The sequence below is a fragment of the Lissotriton helveticus genome, chromosome 1_1, assembly GCF_964261635.1.
Source record: "Lissotriton helveticus chromosome 1_1, aLisHel1.1, whole genome shotgun sequence".
Taxonomy (NCBI): domain Eukaryota; kingdom Metazoa; phylum Chordata; class Amphibia; order Caudata; family Salamandridae; genus Lissotriton; species Lissotriton helveticus.
Window position 1 is genome coordinate 1042058543 of NC_136057.1, and position 20054 is coordinate 1042078596.

At 43.9% G+C, this 20054-nt stretch overlaps 1 protein-coding gene across 1 annotated transcript in view; it reads right to left on the reverse strand.

Annotated features, from left to right (window-relative positions):
* Positions 1-15243: 15243 nt before the first annotated feature.
* The window catches only part of LMF2 (lipase maturation factor 2), a 144759-nt gene continuing 139948 nt past the window's right edge, over positions 15244-20054 (reverse strand). The window contains exon 14 of the mRNA XM_078677880.1: positions 15244-16845. Coding sequence (XP_078534006.1) covers positions 16492-16845 — 354 coding nt within the window. The 3' untranslated portion in view covers positions 15244-16491. The remainder of the gene's footprint in view (positions 16846-20054) is intronic.

Here is a 20054-nt window from a genome sequence, read left to right on the forward strand (position 1 = left end):
CAATTTGGTCGTCTCCCCCAGGGATTCAAGAATAGTCCTGGGTTATTTTCAGCCAGAGTAACAGAGTTACTACAAACCTATGATGATGAGGCATTATCATATGTCGATGACATCTATCTAACAGATGATGATTTTAATAGGCACTTGAACAGGGTGAGCTCCATAATATTGGGCTTTGCTTCTGAAGGGTATAAATTCAATTTTAAGAAATCACGAATTGCCCATTTAAACGTCCTTTTCCTAGGATATGAACTTTCAAGTGAAGGCAAAAGCCTGGCAGCAAATTTTCTAGAGAAATGTGTGCTGCTCCAACCTCCAAAAACGCTGAAAAACTTAGTCGATTCTAGGTTCCCTGAATTTCGGAAGAACTTACATTCTAAATTACGCAGAAAGGGTTAAACCTCTACAAATTAATCAAACTTTATTTTAAAACAGTTAATTGGACTCAAAAACACACAGAAATTGTGCGTTCATTGCAAACAGACATGTTAGCAACAAAACCTTTACAAACACGCGTAAACGTAGGCAACTTAGTGATCCGAATCATTCCAGGACGTGGCTTCACATACTTAACCTTTAATGAATGAGAAAAAGTACCAACCGCTTACAAATCACATTTGTACACACAAGCAGAAATTACATTCACTTCTACAGAAAACATTCTGACAGCGGTTCAAACTGCAGTAGCAAAAGAGAGAGCCCTCGCACAGGGTAGGCGCATAATGGTCATTACTCCTGTACTTGCCTTAGAAGCAGTGACAAAAGCGAGCATTCCAAATGCAAAAGCTTTACATCCGAGATGGATACAATGGGTTAATTCTCTTGCTGCAACAGACAAATACGTTTTTGATCCTTATTTGAAAACACAAGCATTTCTACAACATGAACAAGAATGTCCTCTGCCTACTGAGAATCTGCCTCTAGAGCAGTATGAATGTACAATTTATACTGAAGGATCAGCCCAACCCGCTACGGTGGGTAAACAAGTTTCTAGTGCTGCGTGCGCGATCGTTAAAGGTCGTTGGCGTGATGGTAAATTCCAACCTATGGTCACTATAACGCAATCTCTAGGAGATTGTACAGCTCAGCGAGCTGAACTACAAGCATTCAAGATGGTACTTGAAAATACGGATTGCGAATTTCCCACACTCAGTGTGCGATTCGTATTATTGTGTTCAATCTTACAATGAATACTTGCAAAACTGGATTCAAAATGGTTATAAAGATGCAAAAGGTGGCACAATCAAGCATAAATTGCTTTGGAAACAAGTAGTTCAGTTACGACAAGAACTACAAAAGGCTCATGTGATACATACACTGAGTCATCAACGGGATGGCGTTGCAGGGAATTCATTGGCTGATGAAGACGCGAAGGCAGCTGTGCAAACTGCTTCCGTAGCTGCAATCACTCGTTCAAAAATGAAAATAGACGGCGAAATAATGCAAGATGTCAATGCTTCAAGCAAAGACAATGGTAAAACATTACCAAAAGGCTTTCCACTCAAACACTCATACATAACCAATGCAAATAATGTTCAGTTTGCTCGAATCCCCGGAGTGGGGGATAGAGTAATTCCAAACATTCAACATAGATTAGGACTAATCTTAGCAGCACATGAAAAGCTTGCCTCTGCACACGCAGGTGTTTCCACCACAGTGTCATTATTAAAACAGCGATACTTGTGGCCACGCATGAGGAAACAGACCAGAAACTGTTTTAGAATGTGAAATCTGCCAAAACTTGAAAGTGTCTACAGTGAAACGTCCGGCGCAGACGCCCCTATTAATTTCAGATAAACCATTAGCTTGCGTTTACCTGGATAACTGTGGTCCCTTACAGAGGGATGGTAACTATAAATATATCATGGTCGCAGTGGATTGGTGCTCAAGATTCATTTGGATGTGGCCTCAGCGCTCCGCTGACGCTCGAACCGTTATAAAAGATTTGTGAGTCTTTTTCGGCACATACGTAGTCGGCACGCTACATTCGGACCAGGGTTCTGCGTTTAGCTGTCCAGCTTACAAAAAGGCCATTGTCAAATTGGGCGTTGCATTGCGGTACTCTAGTCCATTCCATCCAGAGGGAAATCCAGCAGTGGAGAGAGAAAACCAGGACATAAAGCAATCTATAACAGCTAGTGTATTAGTCTCGGGTGACGGGTGTGTCAGACATCTAATAAGTGTCTAACGTAGTCTTAACAATCTGCCACGAAGTTCTCTAGAGGGTATCCTTCCATATGAAATCCTCTTTGGGACCAGAATGATAACTTCGATCTCGATTGTCAGACTTCAGTGGTAGAACAAAAACCCTCTGATATCAAAGACAGTTTGCCTGTTTTGCAGGACTTAAATGAAATAAGAAAAAGCCAAAGCAACGTGTTCCTGAAGCCAATGACCACTGAAGAAAAACCAACCGTCCCAGCAAGACCAGTCTGAATTCCAAAGATTGGGGATCTAATCGGAGAAAAGATTGCGGACAAGAAGGAATTTGGGCCTTCTTACAGACAACCAGTACCTGTCCTAGTCATCCACGGATCACAAACAGTATTACTGCCGCCCCTTGCTGGTAAAGAGGAGAACAGGTCTGTGTCCATCGACCTGGTAAAACCACATCATGTGGCCTATTCTAAGCAGTAGGCCAAGTGGACTCAAAGATGTAGCAGACGCCCAAAGCTGGCTACTATCCAAGAGGTTCAAACTGAGAGACTCAATACTTTTGAAGAATCTGCAGTGCAAAAAGAAGGACTGAGCAACAAAGCCATGGAACTTGTACCTCTTGAGACCCAAATAACAGTTCGTCAAGAAACACCTGTCCACAATGAAATAGTAACTGGCTATACAAATGTAACAAGTGATCAAGTGGTTCCAGCGATTTCAATGAATCCTGAAGCAATCCCTACAATGGACAGAACTGCCTCTGGCTATTTCATTAACTTTGATACGTTTTCTGAGGATCCCAGTGAGACAAACTATGCCAGTGAAAAAACTTTCAAAGAACAAGTAACAGAACTTTTTCATCACCTGGAAAAGACTCATCTGATTTCATCATGGATTGAACTTTGGATTGGGTTGGGTGTGCTTTTTCTTCTACTTTGGTTGACTCTGGTAATAACTTTGGGAATGCTGATAAATGGAAGATATGTTAAAAAGGACACAGCAAGTAAGAACATCAACTTACTCCTCATCGTGAACAAAGAGACTTGTCATCAGTGAACATCACAGCCGTTCGTATACCTGGTGGTATAGCTTGGGACAGAACGGATTATGACCTTTTCGGTCCGGCGGAGCTGTTGAAGATTCCACACCAGTTCAAGACTTTGTTTCATCTAGTACCTTTTCTGCTGATTGGGACTTCGAGACTGTTAATATGATGTCAGACTTAGAAATGTCTGCAAAATTTACTAATCATGAATACTTAAAGGGTTCATCAGATTATGAACAAATGTATTTTTATAATCACTATGGTCATCATTTCTTTCACAAATCTGCAAATCCTAGAAATGTATTGAAATATAACCAATGGGAACATTGTCCGACGCCACCAAAGGGTAGCTCAAAAACATTTTATGGAAAATGTCCATACTTTTCAGGTTTTAATGTTTCAAATCCAGAATCATTTTACTTTAAAAATGTTAATAAGACAGGAATGAAAAGTATGTTGACAAATACCAAGCAAATTTATTCTGCGGCCTTTTATGCTCAGCTGTCTTCGTAGGTTTCGACTTTTGGAATGACAACATTGAGACAAAAACTGTCTGGGGCACAAAAGACTAGCAAGTGCAGGGTTTAAGAAGCTTTATTTAGAGCCTGCATCATCCCAGAGCAAATAATGTTTTTGAATGACACTGTCCAAAACAAGGGTTCACATTCACTAGGCCAGATCCAAGATATGTTCAGAGACAGCATCCAGGAATAGTAACAACATACAGTGTAGGGAAACTGTGCCTTGAATGGCTACACAAGTCTACACTAAAGGAAGTAAAACAACACTTATCTTTACTTAAAGATTGTGTTGATCTGAGGGACTTCTTACAAGGACCTACTAAACCGCGTCATAAACGTTTTATATACGCCCATATCTATGCAGTTTTAATGAAGCATGGAAGATTACGCAAGCAGAGACTGCAGTAACAAATACGAGAAATTGATCATATTCATTTAGAGAAATCTCTCTCTGTAGTTGACAATGGGTGAACGACTCTGTCGTCCAGGATATCTTCTTTGGACAGCATAGTATCCACTGCCATAGACATAATGGAACAGGACTTGGCCATGTTGCAACATGGTCTGTCGCAATTACGTTCTATTATGCTGTTAGGCTGGACGTTACAAATCCTTCGTTCAGGCTATGTGCCTTGGCATTTAATAAACACTACGTCCCGGTTTTCAAAATTCAATCTCACTGATAAACAGATCAAACTGGCACAAATGGGAGCAGACTATACGGTGCTGAGCATTGAAAAACTGGAGCGATTTCCATTTACAGTCGCTGAAAAAACAGCCATTGAATGAATAATACACAGTACAATCACTCTGCCTGTTGCAATTTTCCATTTTCAGTATTGCTTAAAACATATACCAGCAGGCATATATGAAAGGTTGGGTAAAGAATACATCAAGACATCCTGGGAATTACCTTACACACACAGATGTTGGCGTGGGGGGAAATAAGTGTTTCTTAGTGGTAAAAATTGTGAAAACGCACTAAGCGGCTCTCTCCTTTGTCAGGGTATAAACTTACACGGGGCCTGCGATGGTTCCTCTAACAATTTATCCTGCCACCTGCAAGGTTAACCAGCTGCAGTGATTGATCCAATGTATAGGCAACTTTCTAATGGAAGTTACATTATGTTGAATGATCACAGCTGCTGTGGCATCTTGCCAGGTTTAGCCTATCTCGTAACTGTCAGCCAGGGTCACTTGCTGTATGCAAGTATTGTTTCCCAAAACCAAGACAGACCAGGAGTTGCCGCTATGGCCTTCACTGAACATCTCTTCTATACGAATGGATACTTTAAGCAGAATGAAAGCCATTCTTTTACAGAAAACTGGGCCATTGACCTCGGCCAAAGAGACCTATGATCTGCAAGTCGCAAGGACTTCTGCAGAAATACATACCCTCTTAACTACAAACTGCCCTATACATTTCTCAGAAAGTCGTATCTTAAACATGTCTGATATGAGCGGTATTGGACATGTATTTAAGACAGTTTATTCGGGACTGTTCGCACCTTTTGAAGCAGTACTAGGAATATTTCCAAACTTCGTGCACTCTGTTTGGCGGACTGCCTCTCATTTTGGGACTCGCTGCACGGATACTATTTTAGCTCCTACTGCTTCGAATGGCAAGCCAATCCACATCAGACACCCAGATCACCGTAGAAAATACTCTACTGGCAATGAAGTGTCGTGAGCGCATAGCCCAAATTTTGGGATTAACTTGTTTAAGAGAATTGAATACCACATGATTTATGTCATTCAGACCAGTCTGACAAGATTGCATCTTCCCTGTTCTACGATGCCTGCTATGCGGAGAAGTATGCGTATTAGACATCTGTCTCACACTCCCATCAGTCATGCCAACGGATGTTGATACTTTGCTGGACCTGGTAAAGACCCATGCACAGTGTTGTCCCCAGCGGCTACCACTTCTGATGACGGCATTCATTGAGATCTCACAGACGCAAAATGCTGACGGTACGAGAGAAAAGCGGCACACAGGTACCTTCCAATTCCAAAATTGCTAAAGCGACCAACGCGGACGGCGATGCTTCCCATTTTACAGACTTAGAAGATTTAATATTTTGCCCAAACAATAACACTGATTTTTGATTTGGCACGCAGGGTCCTGAGAGAATCTGAATTCGACCTTCATTTTTCGAAACAAAGTTTCTAAGTTTGGAACTCTATTTTTTCTATGATCAACTTTGTTTTCCAAATTTTTATTTTTTGGCACAAAGTAATCTGCTTAAAGTAGAACTATTCATAGAGAACTAGAATTCTTTGAAAACTTCCAAGAGACAATATTTGAACTTGTCCATAACCTGCCATGAAATTGTCTCAACTTTTTCTTCTGTATTTAAGAGCCATTTCATAAATGTATTTTCATGATTTATTCGGATAGCATTTTTAAATGTCAACCAATATGCTTTGAATGAAACATTGCTTTCAATGCGTACAGCACAACAGCTCTTTGTGTACAGTACAACCAGTACCAATGCATTTTTAAGTATTTTGGTTGCATTTTAACACATGTTTAGATATGTTTTTATGTGTTTAGAACTTAGTAATGTCGTACATAAGAAAGTGGAGTGGGTGTTGTGTGGCGTTTTAAGCTCAGAGTGAATTTTCCCGATTCATGCTCTTATATAGGTACAATATAGGCATAGAAATCAAGCCCTTATTTAGGCATAGCACATGCTAACCAAATACAGGCATGGCTACTTCCACCCGTACCAAATGTCACAACGATTTCTTGGAAAAGCTTAAGCTGTTAGGGAACTTCTCCTTGCTTGAATATTGATTTGTCCAAGAATTCAGTTACTTTACAAAGAACAACTATTCCCTAGGGGTTCTTTCCTGACGTTCATATGCCAGACTTAACGTCAAACTATGGCATTCCTAAACACCTTCAAGGTATAAATATACCTTCACTTGCTCTAGTGAGATACGGTGGTTCGGAGCAGTTCGAAGACCTACTGGCCCGACAAAGCTCGCTACAGCAAGTGCAGAAGGAAGCTGACCCACCAACCGACGCACTGATCAGGAAGAGGCCTTTCTCCTGCCGAGAATCCAGCTCCAGTGTTTCCGGCTCCCCTTGCGGGGTGTTGGGAAATGGAGTCCCAAGACAGAGATACCAGACCTCCTACATTCTAAAAAGGTATGGAGCTGATAAGAACCTAGAGAAACCTTTGTTAGATTCTTGGCAAAAGAACTAAAACCTATGATACACAATACTTACTTCTTCCCTCATACTAGACTTAGGTTAGGTACATTGGGGTAGGCGTATTTTAGAAGCACCAGCTGAGTATTTTAGTCCATGTCATTTATGTATTTTTTTTATGGCTTAGAAACCATACAATGCTCTTACAGAATTATTTCATATTACTGCTTACGCTGTACGCATTATACTTTGCAGTCTGCATTACGATTGTAGCAGTTCACTTCTCTTGCATGAGAAAGAAGACTGTTCAATAAACCCTTTTAGTGAAAACGCCAGTCTCTCTATTTTTCTGCACCTCTGTAGAAACTAAGCATGCACGAGTGACTGAGTGAAATACTTATCTATTGTTTCCGCGACTCAAGAGACATTTTCTTGAGAAACAAAGTGGTCATGTTTATGCGGTTGTCAATAACTAATCCCTTTTTGTGCATTCGAGAACGTTTCTAGTGACCTCGGAGTTAGCTGGCACTCACAATTAAGTTTAGTATATTCGATAGAGACCTAGTTGACCTCAGTCCTACGTCAAATCTATAGGATAGATTATTTCAATGCGCAGAGCCTATTGGGAATATAGGAATTACACTAAAAGTCATTTCAACGTAGCCTTTGCAGGCGGGTGGAATGTGGTGAACTACCCACTACAATGAAGTCTTGTACAAAACAGGACTAAGGTATTTCCGAAAATAGTGCTAGGAGGCTGTAATTAAAGACTACTGAACAACAACACACATAACATGGGGTGTCGTCATGGGAGGTTACAAAATGCGACAAGGCTGTACTAAGGCAGGACTATGAAGCCTTTGCACCAATGAACAGCCACAGTTTACAGTGGACAATGACACAAGCCAATGAAAAATGTGGGCAGAGTGGGTGGGGCTTCTATCCCATACTCCACTATAGGTCTCGCAGAGCAACGCATGCACACTGCATCCAAGCTCAACCTAAAAAGTGAACCTTTAATTGATCTCCCACAAATAAACAATGATGGCACAGTTGGATTGTTTCTTAGCCCTTTTAAGAAATGGGCAACAACCGAAAGCTGATAAATCAACCCCTGCTTTAGCAAAGGAATACAGACATTGCCATTAAAAAGAAATTCTAGAGTGCCCACTTTACAACATCTCTAGCCAAGAGTCAGCACACTGCAAAACTTAAGATACAAAAGGACTTCTTGCTGAACACAGCATTAAGAAAACATTCCTCACCTTCTAGAAAAGTCAGACTTCGTGGAGGGGCATCTTGCCTGCAGTACGACCGCTACAATTCCTAGATCGCAGAGAATAAGACGTAGTGGGGGTTTCCTCAATCTCCACGCCTGGAAGAGATTGTTTTCCAGGTGGTTGAAATGATTTGGCGCCCTACTGCAACAGGTGACCCCCTTCAAAGAAGCAACCCACACGGCAGAGAAAGGCAGTCCTGGTAGTTCTAGAAACCAATTCCTTTCTATGCAGAGCAGTGCAGGAAAATTGAAATCAAGGTGGCTTTGTGACATCCAGTCTTTTGAATGACTTTACGAACTATAAGAATCAGTGGCTTCCCACAGGGTGGCGGGTAAGTTCTGTCCATTCTAAACCATTTACCAGAACTCCATACTCTTTGAAAAAACTCCAGGAAGCAGGTTAGCTGGCTTTTTTGTGATATGCCTTCATGGCAAAAATATCCAAGTAAGTGATTTCCCAAGTGGAGAAATTCTCATTCCAATCTACCTGCTAAAGTTCTACCTTCTGCTTGTTTACTTGCTTGAAATTTAATGTATTACCATTTTTATTATAATGGCAAGTTTGCAAAATGGCTTACTCTACCATTTTTCGTGGAGTACCTTATCTACGAAGCTTTAAATAAGACCCTTAACTCCTCTAGTTTTTAATATTCTCTTGAAAAACAATTACTTATATTTGGATACAATATTTCTGGTTAATACAACATTTTCTCATGCTCCTCACCTTATGACTATCCCCAGGTCAGACTGGATACAGAAACAATATTTTTGATTCTAGCCACAGATCTCCAGTAACGCCAGCTGGCACCACATGATTCCAGTCTGGGGGGGGGGGGGGGGCTGCTCCACAATAGGAGTGCCTTAGACAGTAGCTGGGGGAATTAAGAAAGGGTGAGCAGGCAGACATTATACAGCAATGTTTACCTGTTCACAGTACGCTTGCACCACATGGGTTTGTGTGTGTTGCACTGCAAAAGGGGTGGGGATGCCCAGTAGATCGTGGTACTGTTTGAGGAGGAACATAATAAAGCAAAGGTTTGCAGAGTAGAAAGAGATCATCGAAAGAGGTACGGTCCAGAGCAATGGTGGGAAATGGTGTCCGCGCACAGAGGAGGGGTGAACAGTCAATGTGTGCATTATACAGTGAGTGGTAATGTGTAGGGACAGAGTAATGGAGGGTGCACTGGCAACTGAAACCGAGGAGAATAATGACCTGAGACTATAAGGAGGTAAATGCACGAGGGAAGAGTACACTACACAGTGAGGAGAAACAATACACTGGGAGACACATGGGACAGTGAAGAGGCACTGTTTATGGTGGGAACATGCAGATTGAGTGGGTACGGGAAGGGGCGACTAGTGCATAGTCTGGGGGCAGTGAGTAGCAAAGGAGGTTGGTGGAGAGGGAAAGATAATTATCTGAAAGAAACGGCTGCATAAGAGAAAGCGGATACTGCGCTGGGGAAGAGGATGTTCAGTGCATGACGACGTGGATGTGAGGAGCATGAGGATGTGCATTTGCGGTCCACTCAGAAACACTGTTAGGAGAACTTATGGGATGCAGTAAAACACCCACCCCTCCTTAACAATATTCGCAACGCTGAGCTCCAACCGACCTTAACACAGCCCGCAGCAACTTTTGATGGATGGTGAAGGGGACTATAGGATGTAGAAATGATATAGGAAAAACATTGTTACCATCTCTTCCCCCCCCCCCCCCCCCCCGGAGGAGGAGGGCGGTCGGTGGTTTCAGGTGTAGAGAAAGCGGGAGAGAATGGCAGCAGCAGGGGGGGGGGGGGAGGGTTTGAGAAGGAGGTCTGATTACACCCGGCTCTTGCTGTGGCACATTAAACCACAGGCCATCACTAGAGGTTGCTGGGTAGGAATATACAGCGCTGGGAGAACTACGGTGCACTACCACAGGCCGTCAGTCGAGGTCACCTTTCAATAGTAGCTTCCGAGAACAAAAGTACTACCACGGAAGGAAATGAGATTAATTACTCCAGGCTCATAAATCATGTTAATGGGAGATAAAGTCTTTCAAGTTAGATCACAAGCTTCCAAACAGGGCGTGCAATTAAATGTTATCATTCCTCTTCAGACAACACTGGCTATTGAACAATAAACTGTGGTCCAACAGACCGGATACATTTGTTGTTACTTCTGTCATACAATGAATGAAGGATTAAGGCTTGATATAGGCATACTTGATTGATGCCTAATGAAATATCGCCCTAGCCTTTGAAAATTCTCACATATCATGCAGGACCACCTTAGCCATCAAACATGCCTATTCTATCGGCAGAGACTCCTGTGAACATTCAGAGGTTTATGGTCCTCCTTATGAGAGACCTGTAATGTCCAAAACGGACAGTTCCTCCCACAACTTGCTGCAATGACATCTGCCAGGTAGGTCACGTCTCCCTTTTACAGAATGTTCGTAATGTTATAAAAAGTTGCAAAGGCCTGAATAATAAGCCCTAGTGCATGGCACGATGAGCCTACAACCATTGTATGCCAGTTCCAAGCCAGCTATTCTGAACTGGCCGGACACACTAGAGGGTTCCCGAATAAGAATATAAAGCACTGGGTGCACTATGGCCAGAAACCGGTCCTAGGATGCTTGATTCCGGTCCAGGGAAGACATGACTTGGCAGTTCGGGCTGGACTGTTCCCATGAGGCACAGGGCCAAGACTGATTTGCATATGGCCATGTCTGAACTGGGGTGGCTTGGTGAGCAAAATAACTGATGGATTAAACCCAGATCTGTGACTGGGGGTGAATGTTTTGCCATTGAGCAACATTCCGTCCATCTTGTGTTTTGCTGTTCACCCTATGTGGGAAGGGTATGCCCAGACGTGGGTCCCGTGCTCACTAAGCCACTGGAGTCAAGCTATCCTGGCTGAAGACGGCTGATAGCCAGAAACCGGTCCTAGGATGCTTGATTCCGGTCCAGGGAAGACATGACTTGGCAGTTCGGGCTGGACTGTTCCCATGAGGCACAGGGCCAAGACTGATTTGCATATGGTCATGGCTGAACTGGGGTGGCTTGGTGAGCAAAATAACTGATGGATTAAACCCAGATCTGTGACTGGGGGTGAATGTTTTGCCATTGTGTAACATTCCGTCCATCATCTTGTGTTTTGCTGCACTACCACAGGCCTTTATTAGAGGTTCCTAAGTAGACATGTACAACAATGTGTGCACTATCACAGGCCATCACTAGAGGTTCATGAATAGAAATTTCCATAAGCAGCGCTATCTATGCAGACATCAGCTTTTCCTCTCTGATGCCAGGCCACACGTGTCCCTTTTGGGACATGTTAAAAAAAATTCAGCTCTGCCAGGCTATTCAATTCTCATGCCGCCTGCAGCCATATTTGTTTTTAAAAGAGGACTGCAGCCAGAGCAATAACTCAAACCCGCAAAGCAGACTTCTGCAACATGTCAAATATTAACTAACGCAGTAATAGAAAGAATCCAGCGTGTAAGCTCTGGAGGTTTGCCATGGAGAAAAGTTTTGGCGTTAGTACAATCATTGTCCTGGCTCAAGTGGTTGTGCTGTTCGAATCCCACAGAGGAGCCATACACAGCCCAGACCACTACTTCCTGGTAGTTCCTAAACAATGAGGTAAAGTGTTGCAAGGAGGAATCGAAAATAGACACAGAAGAGGGACAAGGAGGCATGCCTTCTGCTGTACTTTAGCACCATTGGACCATAACAGGAAACAAGTAACGTGGTGGATGGGGTGAGGGAAGTGGCAGGAGCACCAGGCACACAGGAGTGAGAGGGGCATGTAGCAACATGGGAGGAGTCGAGATAGACAAATGCTGCATTAAAATGCAAGCAACCATGGACACCGAGCTAGACACAGTAAAAATAGCTGGAAACCAAGAAAACAAGCATTTGCAATGCAATAGGTCTCGCATTAGGAAATTTTGAGCTATTGGTATTGTAAATGAATTTTTTTTCTATTTCTGTGTTGGTTTTGAAAATAGCTAAATTAATAGCTTTGTCATTTACAATGCCAATAGTTATAACTTTCACAAATGTGACACCTATAGCATTTGTAATGCAATATGTGTTGTATTTACGTGACTTAGATGTATTGCTATTACAAATAACAATGGCTTTTAATACTTTTAAATAATTAATACTTAAATAAAAGTTATTGTAATTTATAATAGCAATAGCTTTTAAACTTTTGAAAATAACTTGTTTAGATTGTGTCAGGTGTATTTTATTGTGACGAAAATCCAAGAACAGAAGTGAAATATTAACACCTTTTTGTGACATTTGTAATAAAGTTTGAGACATTGAGAGAACATATTTGAACCAGTTGTTGTTGAATGGTTGCACAGATTGATTGTGTGGTGCCCCTGAGTGGTGGTGCGGAATGAGGGCGATAGATAGGGCGATCGATAGAGCGAGGGCGATCGATAGAGCGAGGGCGATAGATAAATAGATAGATAGAAAGTGCCTATAAATAAACGCATCAAAAACAAACACCTAATAAACAAAAATGCCTGATTATTGAAAAGGAATAGACCAAGATATTAGATTTGTGCAAATACAATAAACAGAAGCAAGACAGTGAAGGAGCAGGTGATAGTGAGACGGAAATAGAGGAAGAGTGGAGAGGCAAAGACAGTGAAGGGGCAGGAGAGAGTGAGACAGAAACTGAGGAAGAGTGGAGAGGCTAAGACAGTGAAGGGGCATGAGAGAGTGATGCGGAAACTGAGAAAGAGTGGAGAGGCCAAGACAGTGAAGGGGCAGGAGAGAGTGATACGGAAATAGAGGAAGAGTGGAGAGGCCAAGACAGTGAAGGGGCAGGAGAGAGTGAAACAGAAATAGAGGAAGAGTGAAGAGGCCAAGACAGTGAAGGGGCAGGAGAGAGTGAGACGGAAACAGAGGAAGAGTGGAGAGGCCAAGACAGGGAAGAGACAGGAGAGAGTGAGACAGAAATAGAGGAAGAGTGGAGAGGCCAAGACAGTGAAGGGGCAGGAGAGAGTGAGACAGAAATAGAGGGAGAGTGGAGAGGCCAAGACAGTGAAGGGGCAGGAGAGAGTGAGACAGAAATAGAGGAAGAGTGGAGAGGCCAAGACAGTGAAGGGGCAGGAGAGAGTGAGACACAAATAGAGGAAGATTGTAGAGGCCAAGACAGTGAAGGGGTAGGAGAGAGTGAGACAGAAACGAAAGGCTCATGGCGAATTGCGAACAAATGTAACATTAACAATGCAAAAATACAACAAAGCAAGGCTAAGTTGTGGTGTGCATGGACCTACACTGCATGCAGCTCTGCCACACCCAGGAATACCCTCGCACAAAGTGCAAACTGCAGGAAGAAGCTGCCTCAGCCATGTCTGGAGGATGTAAGAAGGGGTCGACAGAAGGTCATTCCTGGCGAGGCAGCCATTGTTCCAGTGTCGTCGCTTTTACATGGTCAGTAGGAGCAAGTGGGAGGAGAGAGTGGGAGATAGATCAAAGTCTTTACTGTGATCAGTGGCCGCAGGCTGCCAGTGGGAGGGAACGAGCATATGGCGAGCAGCGGGGGAGTCTGGTGCGAGGCGTGGGGGGGCGGGGGGAGGGGGAGCAGGCAAATGGGTTGTGAGTGAGGCCAAGCGCGCGCCTGGGGAAGCTTTTACGCTCCAGTACACAACATGCATTGTAGGAAGTCCGGCTTGTTCAAGTGAGTTTGGTCACATGTAATAGGTTTCGAGCAATAAATTGCTCGACCTAAAAACAGCCCCCCAAAGAACAGATAAACAATCAAAGCATAAAGATACAGTACTTGGTCCCTGCTCTGTGGGAAAAACGAAAGAGAAAAAGAAGGGACAAAGTGGCAGAACTGATCACTAGCAAGCAAGGATTTTTGAAGGACAAACAAACAAATGAAAAGCAAGGATTGGCTTTAAGCTCAAGAGAAGTATATACAAGAGCTCTTGAATGCTCAACCTAAAAAAACATGTGCAGACAGTAACGTAAATAGTCTGGAACCTTTTGCTAATTGACACTACCTCAGAAGAGAGGATGATGGGCATTGAGGAATTTGCAGGTAGAGCTAGTATCCACAAGAATTACCAAATGTAAATAACTTTGCACTGTGACAGATGATTCGAACAGATTCTTCACTTTATGAGTCCCAAAGCAGTAACAAACAGGAGGCATGGCTGAGTAATGAAGAGTAATCAAGGAAATCAGGTAGCACAGCCCTTGCACAGTATCCATCGCTCCATGCCTGAACCACCAGGAAATAATGTTTGGCAAAGAAATGCAGCGAGGGGCAAGTGGCCAGATTAAAATATAAGCCACCAGCACTGTTAACCCCTTAGCTGCGCACATGGGTGCCCTAGCAACATGTCTACATGCCGTGCACAGAGCCTCTGAAAGTGTGCACTTTGGAAACCTTGGGGGGGAAAAAAAGTCTTTGATTGTCGCCTTCCAGGGGTGTACTTTGACTTATGCCCCCTTGGAACGTACATTAAAGAGTTGAGGGTGACCCCCACGGGTTTTTTAGCAGTTTTCCTGTTTGTCATCACCTTTCGCCTAATTAACATCTCTAATGAAAATGTATTTTTGCAATGAAAATGTATTTTATGTAGCGAGCTTATGTCTGGGGTGTCTTAGTGCCGTCAGCTGTGAATGGAAAGACCAGAAAGAGTGAAAAAACTCAAGAACTAACACTATAGAAGCAGCCTATTAAGAACAAAGCCCCATCTTCAGTTTTCAAGAGTGAAACACCGCTGTATGTTTTCTGATAAGGAAGTCAAACAGGAGCATGAGGGAAGGTGAGTTACTATACTAAAGATCAGCAATATCTTATTTTTAAGCACCTTCTCCATAACCCTATAATAGTATCAACGGTTCTATTCCTTGAACTTAAAGGAATGTGACAGAAGAGTACTTTGCGTTTTGTCTGTTAAGATTTCCAAGAGGGTCATACTACCTTCTGCAAATTAGTGAGCAAAAGTGTAACGTCCTTAGTTGAAGCAAACAGAACGAAAACACACAACATTTCAGGTACAGCTGTTCAAACCACAAGCAAATCAGTCACTTATCACAATCAAGCCTGACAAACAAATGTTTGAAGGTTTTATTTAGAAAAGTATAGGAAATGTTCTACTGAAGCAATTTCAACAAGTCGAGTCCCAACACACGGAGATAATCCTCCTAAAGCACATCGGAAGCATACATTAAAAAATGGCCTTGTGGCCATGCAACCCGTGGTTACCCCTCCTTCACCCTGGCGGTGCAGTCTAGTTCCATAGACAGTGGTCTGCAAACCTATTTAACATGATCCGAACTTCCCAGGAAGCTACAGAAAATGTTTCAAACGTTCTACCTCCCGCCCCAAAAAATATTCTGTAAATGCACCACAGAGAACAGACAGTGCCAGAGATCAGAAAAATCAAAGAAATATAGACAATATTTCTCTAGCCAACAAGGGGGACCCTCAGCGGAAGGTCATGTGAAAGGTCGTAGTAATTCAGGTCAAACAAAAAGTCCAATTGCAGGCTCTTCTTTACTTCAAGATGTCCAATGGGAATGGGCTTGGAGTTTAGCAATTGTTCACTTAGGTACTATACATGGTTCTAGAAGTAAAAATCATCACAGCGATGTTGGGGCCTAGAAGTCACTTGTACTGTGTGGCCTCAAAACCATAGCTGTGACACCTTCCTGACCAACGCGCAAATTGGGATAGTAAAAAGCATACCAAGCCAGTGAAGCATGAAACAGAAATGGGTCTAAACAAACTCTAGTGCTTAAAGTACAGACTGGACATGGGTGGTGATAGGCTGTTTAACATGGATGCATGGAGTACATTGTCCCACCTCTAGGCATAGTCTATGATGTAAAAGATGACCACATAATACTAGGGAAAACTAAAAAGTCGGAGGGTAAGTAATTTGGAACAGACAGATACCATACATACTAGCCTAACTGATCGATACGGATAGAAAACCTTGGTACTAAGAAATGCAGGTAGAAACGGCCAAACTGGGCCCATGACCAGCAGAAGCTCGTGATTAAAGCATGTAGAAGCGTCCCGACATATAGGTTTTTCCACAGGTAGGGTCTCAAGGTCTATCGATGAGATGCAAGCGCTGGGCTCAGATTGCGTAAGCTCTGCCACAATCCAATATGTCCGACAGAAGATGGCCACAATGGAGAAGATGGAAATGAAAGGCAGAAAGGTGGCATTCATATTCAACATAATGCAAATATTACAATATAAAAAAGGATATCTAAAAATGACTGAGCCCAGACTGTGATTGATCCAGCAGTAACAGCGGTTTCTGAATGTGGGAGAAGGAGCTGTACACAGATTAACTTTTTTCTGCTTTCTTCCTCTTGACACTCTTTAGACCATCTCCGGCAGCAGGCCTTTGCTTTGGTTCTAGTTTGTCTTCTACAGTTTCTGCTGCAGGTTCTTCTTTCTTTCTGTCTTGTTGGTTTTTGTCTCCTAAGTTCTGTGCCACAGCAATGTCAGGCTGCTTTGGGCTTTTTGGCTTGCTGGAAGATGTCCGACCCATGAGCGCTCTTAGAAGGCTGATTGTGGCTACAGTGAGGAGAAGTGACCACAGCACAGCAGGTGCACTGTATTGGTGGATATAGTCCTGGATAGTCTTAAGTGCAAATGGCAGGGGTGCATCCGTAGCTCGCTTAAGAGTCCCTTTATCCTGCAGGAGAGTTAATTAAAGATTATTGTTATGTGGTGAATTTCAAAAACACAACTGAAATTGTGCAATAATGCAGTAAGTAAAGTGATCAGACTGATAATCTAACATTTACTGAAATAATGTCACCAGGACCTTTATGTAGTCATTGCCTAGTCACCAACAGCATTTGCATACTTTGATTTGTAGTTTTGTGTTTTCCGCTGCTCACAAAGGTGGAGAGCAAGAGATTGTAAGACCAGTTGCACTCTCCGGGAGGCAATAATCACACACAAAAAGAAATGGGATTTTAGAGTGAGATGAACAAAGAAAAATAGATATCACTAGAAGAAAGGGAGGAGGTCCTTCCTTATGCCTCTTGGCTAAGATATTGGATTAGACGCCTCAATCACTTTATGGTGACATGCTTCATTATCAGCACCTATTCACACTCTGGTAAGATGGTACCACCAGGGTGACCACAACCAAAGATAGAAAGGGAGTTCTTAGATCAAACTGGATAAGCAGGGAGCCAGAAGAACAGTAATTGTTCAATTAAACCTGCTATATTTGTGCCAACATGTTCCGGCCCCCGCTAGGAGCCCGTCCGGGTCGGGGTCCTTGGGCCACACAAATGTGTATGCGTAGAAAAGCAGGGATACATTTAACAAGCCCTGAGAAAAGGTCCCAAACCTTTTTATCCCCACCCCTAGGTACCCTATGAATAACTATAAACACATTTCTTCTGGACCCCTGCTTATCTAGTTTGATTTATTTAAGAACCCACATTCTATCTTTAGTTGAGTCAGGGTAGGCGCCGATAATGAAGCATGTCACGATGAAGTGAGTGAGGAGTCTAAACCAATATCTTTGGATACATAAGAGGAATAAGGAAGGGGATAAGGTCTATTTTGGTTCGTTAATCTCGTTGAAAAATTCCAGTTTTTTGTGTGCGATTGTGTTTTCCGCTACTTAACATGGGCCTACAAGTACAGGCATTTAAATGGCTTTGAGCTACAAACCTAAAACTGGATAAAGGTACACTTGCTATAGTGTCAACTAGCACGGTTGTGGATATTCTTTTGCAGTAGACAAACAGTTCAGGACAAGGAGACTTCCAATGTCGACAGAGAAAGTACTTCAATAAACCAAATTCATAGCACTAAAGCTAGGGTTGCTGAATATTTCCCCCAGAATGTCCAGATCACCACTCCAATCATACATATTTTCCTAACGAGAACATAGAAATGCCCTACTGAACCAACATTGATAACTGTGTGATCTGAAAGACACTGAGCTTTTATATTCAAGTACAAATTACTCCCAAAGTGACTTTTGCACTCAAAATCGAATGTACACCCTTTCATACAGGCTGGATTTGGTCTCGAACCGGAAGGCAATGCTTTGCAACGTTACTTGTGCAGCAGTTTTGTGAGCCAGATGTATTCACCCCAAAACGTCTGCGACTTTACATTCACCCACCCCCACATTTAATCCCTTCAAAAGGCTTAAAGGAAACTGTGGGTTTTTGAGACAAAAGGATGTATACACTACCACAAGTGCCCCTACGGCGAGGAACAACAAGTTATTTGTAATCCTAGAGCTCCATCACAGGAAGCTTCCTGAAATTCATAAATCTTGACTACCGCTGCCTATGTGTGGGAATATCAATCAAAAGTCACCCTCCCATTCTCCTCAGGCTTACTGAAAGCATCAATAGTCACATCACAGGGGAGGAGCCAAGATGGCGATCGGAACGGTCGCATAACCGCCTCGCTCCGTGATCTCTTCCTCCCCGCCACCTATCCTGTATTTCATCCTGTTCGGGGTGTTCCGAATTTGGTCACTGAGGAAGAGCCGTCACTTACCATCCTTTTCCGGGGCTCTGGCGTGCAGTGATTCCGGCGTTCTGCCCTGGTCACTTTGTTGGCCTTCCCGGCCCTGACGCCGGGGCCTCGAGTGCTGTGCCTGCCCGGAGATGATCGGAGTGCCGGCGGTCCGGAACCGGTGGAGAGACCCGATGGTGGGAGCCTGAGAGCCGCGGGCCGGGACCCCCGGGGCAGACCCGCCCCCGCTGGTGGGCTACCCCGCATGTCCGTTCGCCTACCGGCCCGAAGAAGAGAAGCCGCGCTGTCCGGCACCCCTCAAGTGAGAATCCCACTCCTGTTGTTAGTCCCGCCCGGGATCCGGTGCTGGGCTCCCCCTGAGTGCTGTGGGGAGCACGCCCGTTCTTCTGGTGACTCTCCTTTCTCCGCCGAGCGCCATCCGCCGCGGTTTGGCGGTGAGCCCTGGGGCCGCCGGTGCTCCTGATGGTCTTGGAAGAACCTGCGGCGATGGCGGAGGGTGCTGTACTTAAGATGGCGGATGGCCCCTCGGGGTGTCTTTCTCCTGGAGACAGGGAGGTTGCCGCATTTGCTTTCTCCAGCCCTCGTTTGGTTTGGGCGGCCCCTACTCGGAGTGCTATCTGGTTTGCCCTGTCTGCTCTGCGGATCGACCTGTCCTTGAAATGTCGAGCCTTGGAGTTGCGGATAGCTGCCATGGTGGCTCCGCCATTTTGTGACGAAGTGTCGTCTCCCCGAATTGTACTGCCTGAAACTTCGCCGGCGGCTGTGCTGGGATCTCCGGCTGGGTGCTCGATTCTATGGGATCTAGCGGACCCGGTGCCGATGCTGCAGTGCTTTCTACATCCTGTTTTCTTTGCTTCGTGCTGGACGGCCCAGATACTGTGCCTGACCACGTGGATCTTTGAGGAACTTTTGCATTCTGACTGTTGCCGAGTTCTCCTGGTTGCTTCTAGTTTGCCGGGACGTTGTTTTGCGGAGATCCCACCGGCTTTTCCTGACTGGTATGGACCCACTGTGTTCTGCTGTTTTTTTGGCTGTGGCGGGGTTGGGAGGCTCGACTCTTCATAAAAGTGGACAGGGGTGATCGTGCCCGGATGCCTGTGGGACCCTTTTTACATGGCATCTCCGGGCCTCGTTATTCTGGATGGTTCCTGTTTACATCCTGGTGTAGGCTTTTCTTGACTCTCCTTTTCGACCTCGATTAGTGCATTATTGTTGCGGGGGGTAGTGTTTTATGTCTCGGTCGCTGGCTCCTCTCCTCTCTCTTTCTTCCTTTTCCTCTCCTTCCTTTTCTTATTCCCCTCTTTTTCTTCGTTATAATTCCCTTTCTCTTTCTCTATATTTCGGGTGACTCTGGGCGACAGGCACGCTGTTTAGTGAGGTAGGCCG